The following is a 19,308-nucleotide window of genomic DNA, read 5'->3' on the forward strand; positions in this document are numbered from 1 at the left end:
AGCTACCTAGCAACACACACACACACAAAATGCTGGAAAAACTCAGGTAGCATCTAAGGAATGGATGTTTCAGGCTGGACTGGAAAGGAGCGTGGTAGAAGGCAGAATAAGAACTGGGTGGGAGAGGAGTACACGCCTCCTTGTCAGTTCTGATGAACCGTCTCTGGTTATTTCCCTCCAAAAATGCTACCTGGCCTGCTAAGTGCTTAGCCAGCACGGGCCTATTGAAGGGCCCATTTCCGTCTTTTACTGTATAACTCTACACTGTTGATTTCGAAAGGATTGATGCCGAGGGGCGTTTACTCTGAATACGTCTGCTCTTAGTTCCAACCTATTACTGTTCGGAGGCGGTGTCTCTTAGCTTTGTTGGGACCGACGTTCCGACAGCCGGCTGGGAGCTCCTTTGGTCCTCCAGATAAGGGTTAAAGGACGGGATTTAAAAATTTCTTGGTATTTTCTTCATTGGGGCGGGAAGATAGGCACCATGTCGGGATCTGCCTTGAATGTCATGTTGAAACTGACATCGCTGAGGCTGCGTCCATTTGCCGGACTGAGCCGCGGGTATCGAACTCCGAGGGGGGTTTATGGCTACAGACCCCAAAGCGAAGAGACTGTTAACACATTACCAAGAGAAGAACCCCCACTTCGAGGTCAGTCAGCGTGAGTTATAAATCTGCTGCATTTTTTTTGGGAGGGAAAGTAGGAGACGTATGGAGTTAATTTACTGATCACCATTTCTGTTGTCTCTTGCCGCTGGAGGCAATGGGAGGACCTTCGAAATTCCTTTGCTATTCATATCTCCTCAGCTAATGCGCCAGAGGGGTCGTGAACGCTCGGCGCCCTGTCAGCCAGGAAGGCTGTCCCTAAATGTTGATTGCTTTAAACGGGCAAGCAACCTGCGGAGCGACGTCAATTCGTGTGTGCAATTCTGGTCACCTGCCTACGGGAAAGATATCAGTGAGATTGAAAGAGTGCAGAGAAAACTTACAGAAATGTTGTGGGGACTTGGAGCGAAGGAGATAGAGGGGAGATTTGATTGAGGTATACGGAATTATGAGGGATATATAGTAAATACTAGCAGTTCTTTTGCAGTGAGGTTGGGGGAGTCTAAAACTGGACGTGACAGGTTAAGGTTGAAAAGTGGACTATTCATGAGGAAACCTGAGGGGGAACTTCTTCACTCAAAGGGTGGTAGGAGTGTGGAGTGAGCTGCCAGTGGAAGTGATGGTTTGATTATAACATTTAAGAGAAGTTTGGCTTAGTCCATAAATGGGAGGAGTATGAGGGTTATGGTCCAGGTGAGTCTAGGCAGACTAACAGTTTGGCATGGACTAGAAGGGCTGAAGGGCCTGTTTTCTGTTTGTAGTGCCCCATGACTCCATATTAACTTCAACTGTGGCTCTCAGACCTGGTATTTCATGTGTATGGACACCTTTTTAAAGGGTTGTGCTGCGGAATGGCATGGGTACAGGCCCTTCAGGCCCAACTAATCCATGCTGATCACAGTGCCCACCCAGCTAGTCCCAGCTTCCTGCATTTGCCCATACCCTCCGGATCCCCACCCTTCCATGTACCCATTCAAGTGCTTCTAAATGATGCTATTTACCTGCTCAGCTGCTTCCTCTAGCGGCTCATTCCAAATCCTTACCGGCCTCTTCATTAAAAGCCTTCCCCTTAGGTCCAATTTAAGTCTTTCACTTCTCACCCTAAACCTAGTTTTCAACTTCTCCACACTGGTGAAAGACTGTTAATTTTTTTTGTATTTTATTAAAAACTTCATGTCTCTCAGAATGTTAAACACTTCTGTCAGGTCACCCCTTCATTCTCTTGCGTTCCAAGGAATAAAGTCCTCACCTGGTCAAGCTCTCCTTATAACTCAGGCCATCTAGACCTGATAACATCCTCATTAATCTTTCCTGTGTTTTTAATTTCACTGTTGACAGATAAAGGCAGGCAGAATTGACAACTGTATGGCATCATCTGGCCTGCACGACATGTATAATATGCAAGAATATGAGAGTCAAAATTTTCCAAACAGCAGTCTAATCCAGTAATCTACCTTTGAAATAGATTGCCTTGTCTATTTTTTAAAGCCTCATGAGAAGGTTCATTTGCATGAATCTGGGAAGGCAAGGGCTCGACAAAGCCTGTTCTCAATATTAGTTGTTCCCTATTATTTACTTTTTCTTTTTTATTTGCACTCTCTATCACCTTTTGCAAATTGGTTGTTCGTCCATCTTTGTGGTCTTTTATTGATTCTGTTGTATTTCTCTGTACTGTGAATGTCTGTAAGAAAGTGAATCTCAGGGTAGTATATGTGACATATGTGTACTTTGATAATAAATTTATTCTGAATTTCGGATGCCACGGCTAAATGAAGACATTACAGACTCTTTCTCCATGTTGCATTGCTGTTCAACCTCTGCTTGCAATACGTGCAAATGTGTGGCTAGGCACAGCTCCGATGCCAGATACAAACTTGCCGATAATGTCACCGTTGTTGGACAAAACCCAGGTGGTGGTGATTCAGTGTACATGAGTGAAATGAGGCACCTGTTTGAGGGGTGATGCAGCAATTATCTCTCACCCACCCCTCCTCTCTCCCTCCCACCCACCCTCCCTCCCTCCCTCCCTCCCTCCCTCTCTCCCTCTCTCTCGCTCTCTCTCTGTCTCCCTCCCACCCTCCCTCCCTCCCTCCCTCTCATCCAAAGCCCAAGCTATGGATAATTGAGTTTATAGCTAGGGTAAGAAAGAGATACAGATTTAATTATTTATCATAAATGCATTGAAACATATAGTGAAATGCAACCAATACAACCTTAGCATGTGCTGGGTGCAGCCCACAAGTGTCGCCACATATTGCATGCCTACAATGTTCAGCAGAACAACACTGAACACAACAAAACTGCAATAGCAATGCAAGCCTATTTTATCCCTCCCTCCCTCCCACCCACCCACCCACCCACGCACACACTATAGGATAGGCCTCTGGTCTCCAGCAGGCGGACTTTGACTTCCAGATTTCCAATCAATCTTTGAGTTTCGATCTTTGGTATTGACCCAGAACTCTGGGTTTACCAACTCACCAACCTGTGTGTCTCCTGCTTGCACAGATATCCAATCCTAAAACCCTCTAACCCCAGACAGCTTGATATCCACAGACGTCCTTCGTTACCTAGTAATCTCACTGGCCTGAGTGGAGAACAGAGGGCCTGGACTTCGCCCTGACCTCTAACTGCTCCTCATCCCTGTCCTTAAATCCTAGCTTGACTCCCTAAATCCCCTCTCTGTCCCAAAAACCATCCCAACGAACTTAAGTCTGAGCCACGACCTAAAAGGAGACTGTAGCTTGGTGCCATCTTGACTCGATATTAGAACGTAGAAATCTACAGCACATTACAGGTCCTTTGGCCCACAATGTTGTGCCAACCATGTAACCTACTCTAGGGACTGCCTAGAATTTCCCTAGCACATAGCCCTCTATTTTTCTAAGCTCCATGTACCTCTCTAAGAGGCTGTTAAAAGACCCTATTACATCCGCTTCCACCACTGCAGCCAGCAGTGCATTCCACGCACCCACCACTCCCTGTGTGAAAGACTTACCCTTGACATCCCCTCGGTACCTATTTCCAAGCACCTTAAAACTATACCCCCTTGTGTTAGCCATAAATATTTGAAATTAATATTAAAAAATTTGTTGCACAAACAAGTAATGCAAAGGGAAGCAGAATGAATTAGCAAATGTTTTGGGACTGATGGTTTTGGTGATGTGAAAAGTGTTGTTTTGTTGCAGCAGTACAGTGCAAAGATATAAAATTACTATAAATTACTGTGCCATAAGAAAAGAATAATGAAATAGTGTTTGTGGATTCATGGACCGTGCAGAAATCTGATGACTGAGGAGAAAACACTTTTTTTTGGAATTGTTGAGTGTGGGTTTTTGGGCTCCTCTATCTTCTCCCTGGTGGTAACCATGAAAGGAGGGCATGTCCCAGATAGTAAGGATCGTTGGCGATGTATGCACCTTCTTGAGGCACTGCTACTGGAAGATGCCCTCAATGGTAGGAAGGATGTGCCTGTGGAGGTGTATGAATCAACAACCCTCTGCAGCCTCTGGTAATCCTGTGCATTGGAGCCTCCACCACCAGTCAGAATGCTCTCCATGGTACATCAATAAAAATGTGCTAGAGGGTTTGTTGACAGACCAGATCTCCTCAAACTCCAAATGAAGTACAGCTGCTGCTGCTGCTGTTCCTCCCCGCACCTTCTACTGCATCGGGCAGCAACCTTGCTGTTTCTTTACATTTGTCTGTTTTTCTGTGAGGCCGAGGTGCTAACTCGATGCCCAGCCCTGCTTGGATGGAAAGCGTTCAAGGAGCCAGCCGGATTCAAACCCAGGACCGCTCGCCTCGATTTCCAGTGCGGATGCCACTACACCACTGGCGGGCTGAGCTGCCGCTATGCCTTCTTCATAATTGCCTGAATGTGTTTGGCCCGGGATAAACCCTCTGAGATGTTGACACCCAGGAGCTTGAAGTTGCTCACCCTTTCTGTTGCTGACTCCTCACTAAGGACTGGTGTATCTTCTCCTGACTACCCTTCCAGTAGTTCACAATCAATTCCTTAGTCTTGCTGAAACAGAAGTCAGTTTATTAAAGTGACTGGTGGAAGGAAGCAAACGCCCCTTTTGTTCATGGTCAAAAATGACAAGATGTATGAAGAGGAGATTTAAAAGCTCCATTTAATCTTACAGACTTATAAAATTATGGCGAAGTAGGATGACTTGGACAAATCCTAATTTCTTTTCTCAGTTTGTTTGGGTGTTTTTTTTTGTTAAATGTAATGATAGTTTCCATCTCCTCTACATTGTTCAGACTGTAAGCTTCAGGCAAATGACTCCTTGATTGAGGAACTTCCCTCTATTTCTTCATCTCATCGAAATCACTTTTGCCCTCAGCCAGAGGAAGCTGGTTTTTCTGTTGTCTGAGTCTAATCTCTCCCAGTTTTACACTCCAGAGAATGAAACTGAAATGGCTTTTAAAGCTTCTCCAGAACATTTACAGATAAACTTGGATCTGTAAGTGTTCAAACACTTTATTAATTTTCATATTTATGTTAGTTCCTTGTTAAAACCGTTGCATTAATCAGACAGGAAGACATAACATTTTTAAGAGACTCTTAGATAGGCATGTGGATGTTCAATAAGTGGAACGCTATGGACTTTGTAGGAAGGAAGATAAAGATTGATTGTGCAGGAGGTTTAGATGGGTCTGCACAACTGCATGGGCTGAAGGGCCCATACTGTGCTGTACTTTTCTACGTTACATCAAAGAACTGTATAGCACAGGAACTGGCCCTTTGGCCCACAAATTCTGTACTGACCATGTGGCCAAATTCAACTAAATCCCTCTGCCTACGCATGATCCGTATCCCTCCATTTACTGCATGTTCTTGAGCCTGCCTGAAAGCCTCTTGAACAGCACTATCGTATCTGCTTCAACCACCATCTCTGGCAGCCCGTTCCAGGAACCCACCGCATTCTGTGCAGAAAATATCTTGCCCCACACATCCACTTTAAACACCCGGTCTGTCACTTTAAAAACTTCCCTCTAGTGTTCGATATTTCTGCTCCAGGGGATAAAGAGACCGCTTCGCCAAGCACCTACACTCCGTCTGCCAGAAAAAGTGGGATCTCCCAGTGGCCACCCATTTTAATTCCACTTCCCATTCCTATTCTGACTTGTCAGTCCATGCCTCCTCTACTGCTGCAAAGAGGCCACGCTCCGGTTGGAGGAGCAACACCTTATATCAGACATCCCACCCTGCAAAAACTCATTTCAGGGAGGTCTCAACCGGAAGTCTCAACCTCATAGCAGTCTGTGTCAATGAATTTGTTAACTTTGAAAGACATCAGATTCGCAAGTGTTTTGTGAGATTGCTGATTTCTGAATTCTGTCTTAATGTGCCATGTTCACAATAGCTGCTGTCTTGGTTGATGAGCAGGTATAGTTTTTTGCAATTTCTGAATCAGGAAACATCTTCCTGAATAGCTTGCCTGTGTGCTTACACACCTGGAATGGCAGCTTATGCTCATCGATGAAAGATGTAAAGTACACCTCAGCTCTAGTGACCTTCTCTGTCAGACTTTGGTTTTCTGCTGAAAAGAACTGTGAAATACTTGAGCAGCCTTCCCTGCGCTTAGCCTCCCTAATATGTTGTGGTACCTAAAAGAAATAAAAGCATAAAGTGTATCCTTATTACAGGTGTGCGCCGCTTAACCTCCATTCGGAGAACGTCTGATCGCATACATGTCCGTAGTCACATACAGCCTTCAATAGTCGGGATCAGAACTTACTTTTTTACATCGAAATGGGGGATTTTAAATGAGTGATTTAAAAATTCTGTATCTTCAAGTTCAAGTTTATTGTCATCTGGCTGATTGTCCACAAACGAAACAACCTCTGTCCGGACCACGGTGTAGCCACAATACATATATCACGCACACCACATAAAACAATGTATTACCATATTATTTAATAAAGTGTAACTCAAAATGCATATGAATTGCGCAGCACAGATAAACAGTTCATTGTCCTAATGCCAAGACCTCGGTGGCGGCCGTGTATTTATTAAAATTGTTTTTTCTTCTGAAAACAGCTGCGCTTAAACCCAGCCCACTGCGGGCTTTGATGTACCTGTAAGTGGAAGTGTTTCAGGAAAAAAACCCCGAAGAATTTGCTTGCTGCGAGCGCGTTTTTAAATATGTCTTAGTGGATGACTTTGGAATTTCGCTCCAATTTAAGCCCCGCTGTAATCCCCTTTAAGACGCCAATGCGCCTCACCCGTATAGGACAGCCTCGCGTAGTCAGGTTGTCACCTCCAGCCTTGGGAACTTCTTCGTCAGGCTTTTGTACTTCATCACCGACAGTTGTTCAGATCATTTCAGCGTCATTACAAATGGCAGTAACTGAACTAATGGACTATGGAAGACAGAGAGAGGTCAATTGTAAAGCCCGCCCACAGAGAAAACTGATAGGTCTACTTAGCACAAAGAGATCAAGCAGGATTCATTCATTTTCTTTCTTTTTTTCTATCTCCCTCTCCCTCTCTTAAAAAATCGATTTCCGGGATATTGTATAGAATTTGCGGGCATCAGGGAGCTGCTATCAATATGCGGGAGACTCCCGGAACTCCTGGGAGAGGTGGAATGTCTGTTATGTTCCAACTGGGTAGCCTCCAACTTTGTGGCATGAACATCAATTTCTCGAACTTCTGGTAATAGCCTCTTCCCCCTCTCACCATTCCCCATTACCATTTCCCTCTCTCACCTTATCTCCTTATCAGCCTATCACCTACCCCTGGTGCTCTTCCCCCTTCCCTTTCTTCCATGGCCTCTATCCTCTCCTATCAGATTCCCCTTCTCCAGCCCTTATCTCTTTCACCAATCAACCTCCCAGCTCTTCTCCTGGTTTCACCTATCACCTACTACCTTGTATTTTTTCCTCCCCTCCCCCCACCTTCTTACTCTGACTTCTTATCTTTTTTCCTCCAGTCCTGATGAAGGGTCTTGGCCCAAAGTGTTGACTGTTTCCTCTTTTCCATAGATACTGTCTGGCTTGCTGAGTTCCTTTAGCATTTTGTGTGTGTTGCTTGGATTTCCAGCATCTGCAGATTTTCTCTTGTTCGTGAATTATTCTGACTGCCTTTCTGTGTCTCTCAAGATTTTATAAACTAGTATCAGGTCACCACACAGCCTTACTGCTCCAGAGAGGGGAAAAAAAGAAAAAAGTTTGTCCAACTTCTCCTTATAGCACATGCTTTCTAATCCAGGCAGCAACCGAGTGAACCTTTTCTGCACCCTTTCCAAAGCCTTCACATCCTTTCTGTTATGGGTTAACTCCCAAGTGCGGCCCAACCAGTACCTTTTAATATGTTCTGTTCTTTTAGTCTGTTATTCTTGCCAGCTTAATCTCCAACTATCTAATGTTTTTAATGTGTAGTGGTTAGCACAACACTTTATAGTACCAGAGATCAGTGTTCAATTCCCATTGCTGTCTGTAAAGAGTGTGTACGTTCTCCCCATGACCTCATGGGTTTCCTCTGTGTGCTCCTATTTCCTCCCACGTTTCCAAAGACATCAAAGATGTACATGTTGGGGTTAATCAGTTGTGGGCATCTCATGTTGGTGCCGGAAGCATGGTCACACTTGCAATCTTCTCCCAACACGATCCTCGGACTGTGTCGCTTGTTAACGCAAACAGCGTATGTTACCGTATATTTTGCTGTACATCTGGCCAAAAAGCTAATCTTTAGATTTTAGATTTTATAAACTTGTATCAGTTCTTCCCTCAGTTTCTGCGGCTCCAGAGAATACAACTTGGGTTTGTCCCGCCTCTCCTTATAGTTTATATCCTCTAATTCAGGTAGCATCCTAATAAACTACTTCTGTACCGTCTACAATTCCTCCACATCTTTGCTGTTATGGGTTAACCAGAACTGCACATGATACTCAGCGCAACCTAACCAGTACCTTCCGACTATGTTCTGGCCTTTATTTTGTTTTGCTTACCAGTTCAGTCTCCAATTATTTAAAACATTTTTTCTTTATTTTCCAGTGGATCATGGTCTGCTCCGGCTTGTGACGGCTTATCGCGAACATGGTCATAAAGCTGCTAAAATCAACCCTCTGGGGCAAGATGTGCAAGAAATTATTCCTGAAATTCAGATCTTAACAGAATCACTTCAGGGTCATGACCTGATTTATACGAAAGGTAACTTTTTATGACATTCACACTCTACTGTTTTACTGCTGTGTTTTAGAAGGGACAAGCGACTGGGACAGGGTGTAGTGACACAGTGGACCAGGACAGGAATTTGAGTCGTGCCTAGTTGTTGGAGATTTAGTTAAGTCTGCAATCAATGAGCTCAACGGGTTGTGGTGCTGGTGAAGATAAACCAATCTGATTCACTGATGTTCTGTGGGGAGCAAAAGATTAAAAAAGGTCAGATGAGCTTTATTTGTCACGTGTACATCGAAATATCAAAACATACAATGCATATTAAAAGTATTCACCCCTTGTAAGTTTCCATGTCTTATTGTTTTACAACATTAAATCCACTGTGATTCAATTTGGTTTTTTTGACACTGATCAACAGAAAAAAGACTCTTCTGTGTCAAAGTGAAAACAGATCTCCACAAAGTGATCTAAATTAATTACAAATATAAAACACAAAATAATTGATTGCATAAGTATTCACCTCCTTTAATATGACACAGTAAATCATCATTGGTGCAGTCAATTGGTTTTAGAATTCACATAATTAGTTAAATGGAGACCTGTTTGCAGTCTAAAAGTGTTTCAGTTGATTGTAGTAAGAATACACCTGTATCTGGAAGGTCCAACTGCTGATGAGTCAATATCCTGGCAAAAACTACACCATGAAGACAAAAGAACACTCCAAGCAACTCTACAAAAAGGTTATTGAAAACCACAAATCAGGAGATGGATACTAAAAATTTCCAAGTCACTGAATATCCCTTGGGAGTACAGTTAAGTCAATCATCAAGAAATGTAAAGAATATTGGCGCAGCTGGAAATCTGCCTCGAGCAGGCCATCCTCAAAACTGAGAGACTGTGCAAGAAGGGGACTAGTGAGGGAGGCCACAAAGAGACCTATGACAACTCTGGAGGAGTTACAAGCTTCAGTGGCTGAGATGGGAGAGACAGCACATACAACAACTGTTGCCCGGGTGCTTCACCAGTCGCAGCTTTATGGGAGAGTGGAAAAGAGAATGCCACTGTTTTTTAAAAAAAAAATCTCATTAAATCTCAGCTACAGTTTGCCAGAAGGCATATGGGAGACTCTGAAGTCAGCTGGAAAGGTCTGATAAAACCAAAATTGAATTTTTTGGCCATCAGGCTAAACACTATGTTTGGTGTAAACCAAGCCAAGCACCGCACATCATCGAAAACACACCATCCCTACCATGAAGCATGGTGGTGGCTGCATCATTCTGTGGGGATGCTTCACTGCAGCAGGCCCTGGAAGGCTTGTGAAGATAGAGGGTAAAATGAATGCAGCAAAATACCGAATATCCTGGAGGAAAACATTATGCAGTTTGCAGGAGATCTGCAACTTGGAAGAAGATTTGTTTACCAGCAAGACAATAACCCAAGCATAAAGCCAAAGTTACGTAGGGATGGCTTAGAAACAACAAGTTAACGTTATGGAGTGGGCAAGTCAAGAGTCCAGACCTCAATCCAATTGGACTTGAAAAGGGCTGTTTACTCATGATCCCCATGCAATCTGACAGAGCTTGAACAGTTTTGTAAAGAAGAATGGGGAAAAATTGTAGTGTCCAGCTGTGCAAAGCTGATGGGGACCTATCCACACAGACTGGAGGCTGTAACTGCTGCTATAGGTGCATCTACTAAATATTGACTTGAAGGGGGTGAATACTTATGCGATCAATTATTGTGTTTTTTATATTTGTAATTAATGTAGATCAATTTGTAGAGATCTGTTTTCATTTTGACATGAAAGTGTTGATTTGTGTAAAAAAAAAAGCCAAATTAAATCCACTGATTCAATGTTTTAAAAGAATAAAAAATGAAAACTTCTGGCGGGGGTGAGGTGGGGTGGGGGGGTAGTGAAATGCATTGTTTGCTTCAAATCAGATCAGTAAGGATCTGCTGGGGGCTGCCTGTAAGTGCCACCATGCCTCTGTCCCCAACATAGCGTGCCCACAACTTACTGATCCTAAGCCATACACCTTTGGAATGTGGGAGGAACCCAGAGCACCTGGAGCAAACCCACACCATCATGGGGAGAAGGTACAAACCTCTTGGAAGGAGTGGTAGGAATTAAACCCCAATTGGTGATTACTGGCACCGTAAAGCAATGTCACTAACTGCTCACTACTGTGCCATCCACAGCTTGCTTTGTTTGCCTGTCCTGGTTTAAAAATGATGCTAAATACCACCAGTGTGGTTGACTCTGGAAAGTCTTCTGTGCTGTTTGACATGAGCAGTGAGACACTGGCCAAGGGTGTATAATGGCCACCCCAGGGTCTCAAAGCAAGGGAGTCTAAACTAGGGGTAACAGTTTAGGGTGAGAGGGAAAAGGTTTAAAAGGGATCCGCGGGGCGACTTTTTCACACAGTGGGTGGTGAATATTTTACAAAATGGGCTGCAGGAGGAAGTGGTTGAGGCAGTAAAATAGTGTCATTTAAGAAGCACTTTACATGGAGGGACGGGGCAAAATGCAGGAAATTGGGACTAGCCAGGTCGGCACCATGGTTGGCTTGGACTGGTGGAGTTCAAGAGCTTTAATCCGTCTGTATTGCTTGACGACTCTAGAACTCTATGACTTCCCCACAACTGTCTATATAAAGCTTGAACTGCGTGGGTTTTCTCCAGGTGCTCTGGTTTCCTCCCACATTCCAAATATATATGGGTTAGGGTTGGTTATTTGTGGACATGCTATGTTGTCGCCAGAATGTTCAAATTCCTTATAGACAGTGGTGGAAATTGAACCCCAATATTCTGATTGCTGGTGTTGTAAAGAGTTGCGCTAACCACTACACTACCATGCATCCTTATATAAACATAATCCACAATCAACCTGACCCTTCTCTCGTACACAGCCCTTACTTAACTCTCCATTTTTGCTACGTCATGTGCCTGTCTCAGAGGCTTTTAAATGTTTCTATTGCTTCAGCCTCTACCACCTATCACTGGCAGTGCACTCCAGGCACTTAGCACTCTCCATGTTAAACAAATAAAAACTACCTCTGATATCTCCCTTAAACCTCCCTTAACTCAGCTTAAACAGATAACCATTGCTGCCTCGGTTTGGGGGGGCGGGTGTAGAAAGTGCTGGCTGTCTATTCTGCTTAAGCCTCTCAATCTTATCCAACTCTACGAGAAATTGTTATAAAAGAATAAACATTAACATTTAATATAAAATGATTTCCAGATTTGTTGACCTTTGGGAAGGATGAAGCCACTCTAGATGAGGTGTTGGCCTATCTGGATAATGTGTACTGTGGACATGTGTCAATTGAGATCAGTCAATTGGAGACAATGGCTGAGAGGGAATGGTTCACTCAAAGGTTTGAAGAAATCAGGCGCGAAACTTTAACACAAGAAGAGAAAAGGCTTTTAGCAAAATTGATGCTGGAGTCTCAGGTAAGGTTGAGGTGTTTTACATTTGGCAGGATGTTAACTCTGCTGAGGGTTTCTGGTTAGAGTCATACAGCATTGAAACAAATCCTTCAGCCCAACTCATCCATGCTAACCAAGTTGCCTGACTGAGCTGGTCACATTTACCCACGTTTGACCCATGTCCCTCTAAACCTTTCCTATGTACTTGTCTAAGTACCTTTCCAATGTGTTAATGCACCTGCTTCAACCACTTCCTCTGACAGCTCATTCCATATACTGACCACCCTCTGTGTGGAAAAACTTGCCCCTCATGTTCTGACAGTACCAGAATTTGCAGGGCAGCTGTCTAAATTGGAATGCAGAAAATGAATCTTTAGTGACATGTTGCACTTCATTGTTTTGTATGCTTGAAGTATGTAGTCAACCAGTTGCACCTAGTTTGGTGCCCAGAAGTTGCCAAGAAAATTTTCAAAAACATCCTTGAATGGCTTTCATGCAATTTTCTTCAGTCCCACTAGAATTTCTTCAAATTGCCTGTCATTGATGACCTGTTTGACTTGGGGACCGACAAAAATGCCTTCCTTAATCTTGGCATCAGTTACAGTATTCTGACTCGAATTATGAATTGAAATAACAAATATAGGTGATTTAAAAACAGCATTTTGCATGACAGGGAAATTTCATGGTGATTTTCATGATCAGCATCCCTAAATCAATAAGATGCATTCAAGAGTATTCAGGAAGCAAAATCTTTGTTGTCCAGCATTATTAATGGAATGATCTCTGTAGATGGCACACAAACAAGAGTGATTCTGTCTCTCAGTACATGTGACAATAATAAACTAAGGCCAATACCAGAACACATGAAGCCTCAATTCCCACCTCTCCAGGTTCAGGAACAGCTATTCCCTTCAACCATTCAGCTCTTGAACCAACCAGCAAAATCCTAATAATTTCCTCAGTCTAGCAACACCTTGATCATTTTGCACTAAATTATTCTAATTGTATCACTCACATAAAAAAAATGGGTATGGTTAAAAATGGTTCAAAAGGTTCAAATTAATATCAGAGAATGTATACAGTACACAGCCTGGAACTCTTACTCTTTGCAGACATCCACAAAACAGAAAAAAAAATGAAGAATTAATGACAGAAATGTTAGAACCCCAAAGCCTCCTCCCCCTCCCTCGCACAGCAGCAGCAAAAGCAATGACCCTTCCACCCCCCCCAAAACTTGCTCCATTAGCAAAGCCCCCAAAGAGGCCGTGATCTAGAGTCCGTCAAACGAAATTGTCCATCCCAACACTTTGTCATCTCAAACAGGCTCTCTCTCACGAGCGAGGGAGAGAGAGAGATCACTGCTGCAACAACAGCATTCTTGTGAATGCTGCTTATATGGTGCTGTATACTTGTGGTGCTCCTGCAAGTAGGTTTTTCATTGCACTTGTGCATGCATGCTTTTGTGTAGATGGGAATAAACTCCACTTTAACTCAAGTGATAGAAAGCAAAACAGAATCCAGATTATATTAAAACCCAAATTACCTTCACACAGAGAGATGTGCCCCAGTTGAGCTGATGTACGACTCCAGACCAACCATTTTATGGTTGATGCTCAAGTGGTCCAGGAAGCCACTCCTAAAGGCAGTTTGGAGGCAGGTGATACTGGCATTTCTAGATCCCATAAACTGCCTGATTTCCATTGGATGACTTGTCCTGCGTAATTTCAAGGAGTGTTTCCATATATATGACCTTCAGGTTCTCACGTTGATAACTGTAGAAATTTGCATTCTAACAGTATCCTGACTGGTTGCATCATGGCCTGGTAGGGAAACACCAATGCCCAGGAATGGAAAAGTCTACAGACAGCAGTGGATATAGCCCAGTCCATCACAAGCAAACCCCTCTGTACCATTAAGCAAATTTAGATGGAGCGCTGCCACAAGAAAGTAGCATGCATTATCAAAGACCCCCACCATCTCTTCTCACTACTACAATCAGCCAGGAGGTACAGGAAGGTCCCTTAGGTCCCACCTTGTCAGGAAGAGATATTACCCTACAACCATCGGGCTCCTGAAATGGCATGGATAACTACTGCTATGAACTGAATCTACAGCCTACAGATTTGCTTTCAAGGAGTATTTACTAAAGTTCTCAGCACGTTTTATGTTTGTACAGTTTGTTTCCTTTTGCACTTCGGTTGTTTGGCAGTCTTTGTTTATATATAGTTTTTTTCTGTAAATTTAATTTTATTTCTTTATTTTCCTTAAGTGCCTGCAAAAAATGAATCTATGAATCTATGATAGGCATAGTTTGATAATAAATTTGTCTTTTCTCTTCTTCCCTGGATTTATTCACTTCATAATAATTAACTAGATCTGAGTGTGTGTCCTTTTGCAAGTGGAGCACGTAATTAGATTAACAATGCCTGTTCTATATTCTTCAGGAATTCGACCATTTTTTGGCCTCTAAGTTCTCCACTGTAAAACGCTATGGTGGAGAGGGAGCAGAAAGTATAATGGGTTTCTTCAATGAATTGTTCCGAGTGGCAGCACTCAACGGAGTGACTGATGTTGTGCTGGGAATGCCCCATCGAGGTCGCCTCAACCTACTTGCTGGGCTGCTGCAGTTTCCACCTGAGGTGAGGTGATAATGAAAGAGCTTTGAAGAGGTGGCTGAGATACTGTATGTACGTCAAGAGTGAGTGAAATGTCTGGGGAAGTGTATCGTCATGCACTTTGGTAGAAGGAATAAAGGCCTAGACTGTTTTCCAAATGGGGAGCAAATTCAGAAATCAGCTGTAGGTGGATTTGGGAGTCCTCTTGCAGGATTCCCTCCAGTTTAAGTTGGTGATAAGGCAGGCAAATGCAATGTTAGCATTCATTTCGGGAGGGCTAGAATATAAAAGCAAGAATGTAATGCTGAGGCTTTATTAAGCTCTGGTCAGAGTGCATTGTGAGCAGTTTTAGGCCTCTTACCTGAGAAAAGATGTGCTGGCATTAGAGACTGTCAGAGGAAGTTCATGAGAATGATCCTGGGAATGAAAGGGTTAACATACAAGAAGCATTTGATGGCTCTAGGCCTGTACTCGCTGGAGTTTAGAAAAATGAGGGGCAATCTCATAGAAATGTAATAGTACATGATCTAGATTGAGTGGCTGTGGAGAAGATATTTCCTAGAGTGCGGAAGTCTAGGAAGGCACAGAGGGCACAGCCTCAGAATACAAGGACGTCCATTTAGTACAGAGGTGAGGAGGAATTTCTTTAGCCAGAGGGTGGTGATGCTACAGACAGTTGTGGAGGCTAATTTATTGGGTATAGTGAAAGGTTCTTGATTAGTAATGGTGTCAAAGGTGTGAGGGAGAAGGCAGGAGAATGGGGTTGAGAGGGTAATCAGTCAACCATATTGGAATGGTGAAGCAGACTCGATGGACCAAACAGTCTAATTCTGCTTCTAATATCTTATGGTCCTGGACTTTCACAGTGAACGGTAGGACCCTAGGGCATTTTGTAGAACAGAGAGATCTTGGGGTTCATTCATAGTTCCCTAAAATGGAGTCACAGGTAGAGCCAGGTGGTGAAGAAGGCTTTTGGCATGATGGCCTTCATCATTGCAGGCACCGAGTGTTGAAGTTGGGATGTCAGGTTACCATTGTATAAAACATTGGTGCCGCATTTGGAATATTGTGTTCAGTTTTGGTCACCCTGCGATAGGGAAGATGCCATTAAGCTGGGCCAGGTGCAGAGGAGGATGTTGCCGGGACTTGAGGGACTGATTACAGAGACCGATGGTGCAGGTTGGGACTTCTGTCATTGGAGAGTAGAAGAATGAGTGGTGTCTTAGAGAAGTGTATAAAAATCACGAGGGGCACAGATGGGGTGAACGCACACAATCTTCCCCCACTAACTGGAGGGCATAGGTTTAAGGTGAGAGAGAGAAAAGATTTAATAGGAACCTGAGGGGCAACTATCTCACCTAGAAAGTGGAATGAACTTCCAGAGGAAGTGATTGAGGCAAGGACGTTGTCAGCTGTGGGAAAAAGTACTGGTGCATGGATAGGTCCGGCTTATAGGGATGCGGGTTAAATGCAGGCAAATGGGGTATCTTGGATGGGAATTTAGGTTAGTATGGTCCAAGTGGACTGAAGGGCATGGTCTACGCTGTATGAGTTCCTCATTTGAAATCTGTTTAACAATCTGTGAAAATGTGTGCAGAGCATTGCAAGCTATTAAATAAGTGCACAAAACGACACCTGCGTGTTCAATGTAATATTTCTAGTTCCAGTTGTTTTTCTTTGTTAGTTGAAAGTGGCTTTTATTTTAGCATTTAAATTGCAAACTTTCCCATTTTAATTCTAATTTCTGCAGCCACATGGGGCAGCACAGCAGCGTGGCAGTTATTGTGAAGCTATCACAGTGCCTGCAACCTGGGTTCCATCTTGCCGTTGTCTGTATCGTGTTTGTACGTTCTCCCCGTGACCATGTTTGTTTCCTCTGGGTGCTCTGGTTTCCCCCCACATTCCAAAGGCGTATGGGTTAGTAGGTTAATTAGTCACATGGGTATAATTGGGCTAGAAGTGCCTGTTACTGTGCTGTATCTCTAAATAAAAATAAACATAAATAAAATCAAACGATGGGTTTCATTGGAAAATTACTATTCAGTTGCAGTTTGGTGCCAGAAATATTGTATTTTGTTTCGATTCCAGTTGATGTTTCGAAAAATGCGTGGATTAAGCGAGTTTCCGGAAGGTTCTCCGGCCTGCGGAGATGTCCTGTCTCATCTCACGTCCTCCGTGGACCTGGATTTTGGCCTTGACCAGCCGCTGCACGTCACCATGCTCCCCAACCCTTCGCACCTGGAGGCCATCAATCCAGTTGCCGTCGGCAAAACTCGGGGCAGGCAGCAGTCTCGGCAAGATGGCGATTATTCACCGAGTGTTTCTGCATGGCCCGGCGACAAAGCCATTTGTGTACAGGTCAGCAATGTCTGCGTGTACCTAATGATTCCACAGTGGTCACTGTGAGTGTTAAAATAATGAAATATAAATTACTGACATGGATATGTCCTAAGCAGAACATTGATGAATAAGGGCAGCACAATACCATAGCAACTAGTGCGACGCTTTACAGCACTAGTGATCCGGGCTTAATTCCTCTGCTATCTGCGTTCTTTCTGTGATTGCTTGGGTTTCCTCTGGGTGTTCCTGTTTCCTCCCATATTCCAAAGAGGTACAGATAAGGTTAGTGAGTTGCGAGCCTACTGTGTAGATGCTGGAAGCAGAGTGACACTTGTGGTCTGCTCCCCAGCACATTCTCAGATCGTGTTGATCATTAGCACAAACAACACATTTCATTGTTTTGATGTACACGTGACCAATAAAGCTCATGTTTATAATCTTTGTTTAAGGTAAAAGTGGAACTGCACACACTTCATTCGAACTTGGGTCCTGAAGCCTTACACTGCCAAAGGCTTATCTATCTCATTCTATGTAAACGCAGTGTGTGCAGGGTAGAGATAATGGAGGAGAAAGTCAATAAGAAATAGTATAAAAATAATGAAAACTTTTGATCAGGGAGCATTCTTTCTTCGGCGAATGACTCACCTCTTGACGTCAGCTTGTAACAACGAGAAAGTTTGTTCTGAACTCAAATTTGAATTCTACAAATTGTAAAGAGACACTACACTGTTAATGGCACAACCCTTAACAAGCAGAGGGATCTAGGGGTCCATGTCCATAGCTCCCTGCAAGTGGCCTCATAAGTTGATAGGCAGGTAAAGAAGGCATATGGGATATTTGCCTTTGTTATTCGAGGCTTTGATTTCAAGAGTCAGGAAGTTATGTCGCAACTTTATAAATCTGAGCTTAGGCCACATCTGCAGTATTGTCTTCAATTCTGTTAGGCCCATTTGAGGAAGGGTGTGGAGGTTTTGGAGAGGGTGCAAAAGAGGTTTACCGGGATGCCCCCGGATCAGAGGACATGTGACATAAGGAGAGTTTGGACAAATTTGAGTTGTTTTCTCTCGAGTGGTGGAGGCTAAGGTTTATAAGATTACAAGCGGCAAGGTTAAAATGTCTAATACTAGAGGGCATCCACCTAAGGTGGGAGGGGGGAGGTTTTTACGCAGAGAATGGTGGGTGACGGTGGAGGCAAGTATGATAGAGGTGTTTAAGAAGCGGAGGTAGGTACATGAATGTGCTGAGAGTATCGGGATATGGACCTTGTGTCGGCAGAAGGGATTAGTTTAGTTAAGCAATTAATTACTAGTTTAATTAATTCAGCACAACATCATAAGACAAAAGCCTGATGTCTGTGATCCGCGAGTCCAACAGCAGCCCAGAAGTGACCTGTCCTGGGGTTGAAGGACTGTCTGTGTGGGTGAGAGAGAGAAAAGGGTAGGCTCACTGCCTGCCCCTTTTCCGAGGATACGTCCATGCCTAGCTATCCTTGGAGAGGGAGAATGTGCACTTTTGGGGATTTCTGTGAGCTGCTTTTGCTGCCGTTCTGATGAATATTGTGGGCATGTTATGTTGGCGCCAGAATGTGGGCTGTAACACTTTCAGCTGCCCCCACTACACCCTTAGGTTGTGTTGGTTGTTGGTGCAAATGATGCATTTCAATGTATATGATAAATGAATGGATCTGACTCAATCAGTTCATATTGTTGAAGTCAAGCACCTATTGCAGGTGGAGATACAAGAGACCGTGAATGCTGGGACCTGCAGTGAAGAGTAAACTGCTCAGTGGTTTGGGAGCATGGATGGAGAGAAAGGGGCAGTCAACACATTGGTCTGAGACCCTTGATCCAGACAAGTCTCAACACAAAACATTGACTGTCCATTTCCACCTACAGATGCTGCCTGACCTGCTGAGTTCCTCCAGCCCTTTTTTTTTGGCAAGCATTGTAGATGATTGTACTCGATATTTTTTATTTGCTTGCAGGGTGTGGGTGCTGTTAGATTAATTCTGCATTCCTAATTATACTTTAAGAGGGAGAAAGAGGTCCTATGCAGTGAGTACAGGGAGTTGTGAAAAAGGCTGAAGAACAGGATCTGCAAAGTAGTAATCTCAGTGTTACTCCCAGTGCTGTGTGCTAGTTGGGGCAGGAATGGGATGATGGTATAGCTGAATAAGTGGCTGAGAG

The 19,308-nt window shown here is 43.6% G+C and overlaps 1 protein-coding gene across 1 annotated transcript in view; it reads left to right on the forward strand.

Annotated features, from left to right (window-relative positions):
* The first annotated feature begins 377 nt into the window (after positions 1 to 377).
* dhtkd1 (dehydrogenase E1 and transketolase domain containing 1) overlaps positions 378 to 19,308 on the forward strand; it is a 63,780-nt gene continuing 44,849 nt past the window's right edge. Inside the window, exons 1-5 of the mRNA XM_063072767.1 lie at positions 378 to 650; positions 8,616 to 8,771; positions 11,980 to 12,191; positions 14,612 to 14,806; positions 16,871 to 17,140. Of these exons, the coding sequence (XP_062928837.1) occupies positions 485 to 650; positions 8,616 to 8,771; positions 11,980 to 12,191; positions 14,612 to 14,806; positions 16,871 to 17,140 (999 nt within the window). The 5' untranslated portion in view covers positions 378 to 484. The remainder of the gene's footprint in view (positions 651 to 8,615; positions 8,772 to 11,979; positions 12,192 to 14,611; positions 14,807 to 16,870; positions 17,141 to 19,308) is intronic.

This window comes from Mobula hypostoma, chromosome 20, assembly GCF_963921235.1.
Source record: "Mobula hypostoma chromosome 20, sMobHyp1.1, whole genome shotgun sequence".
NCBI classification, from domain to species: Eukaryota; Metazoa; Chordata; class Chondrichthyes; order Myliobatiformes; family Myliobatidae; genus Mobula; species Mobula hypostoma.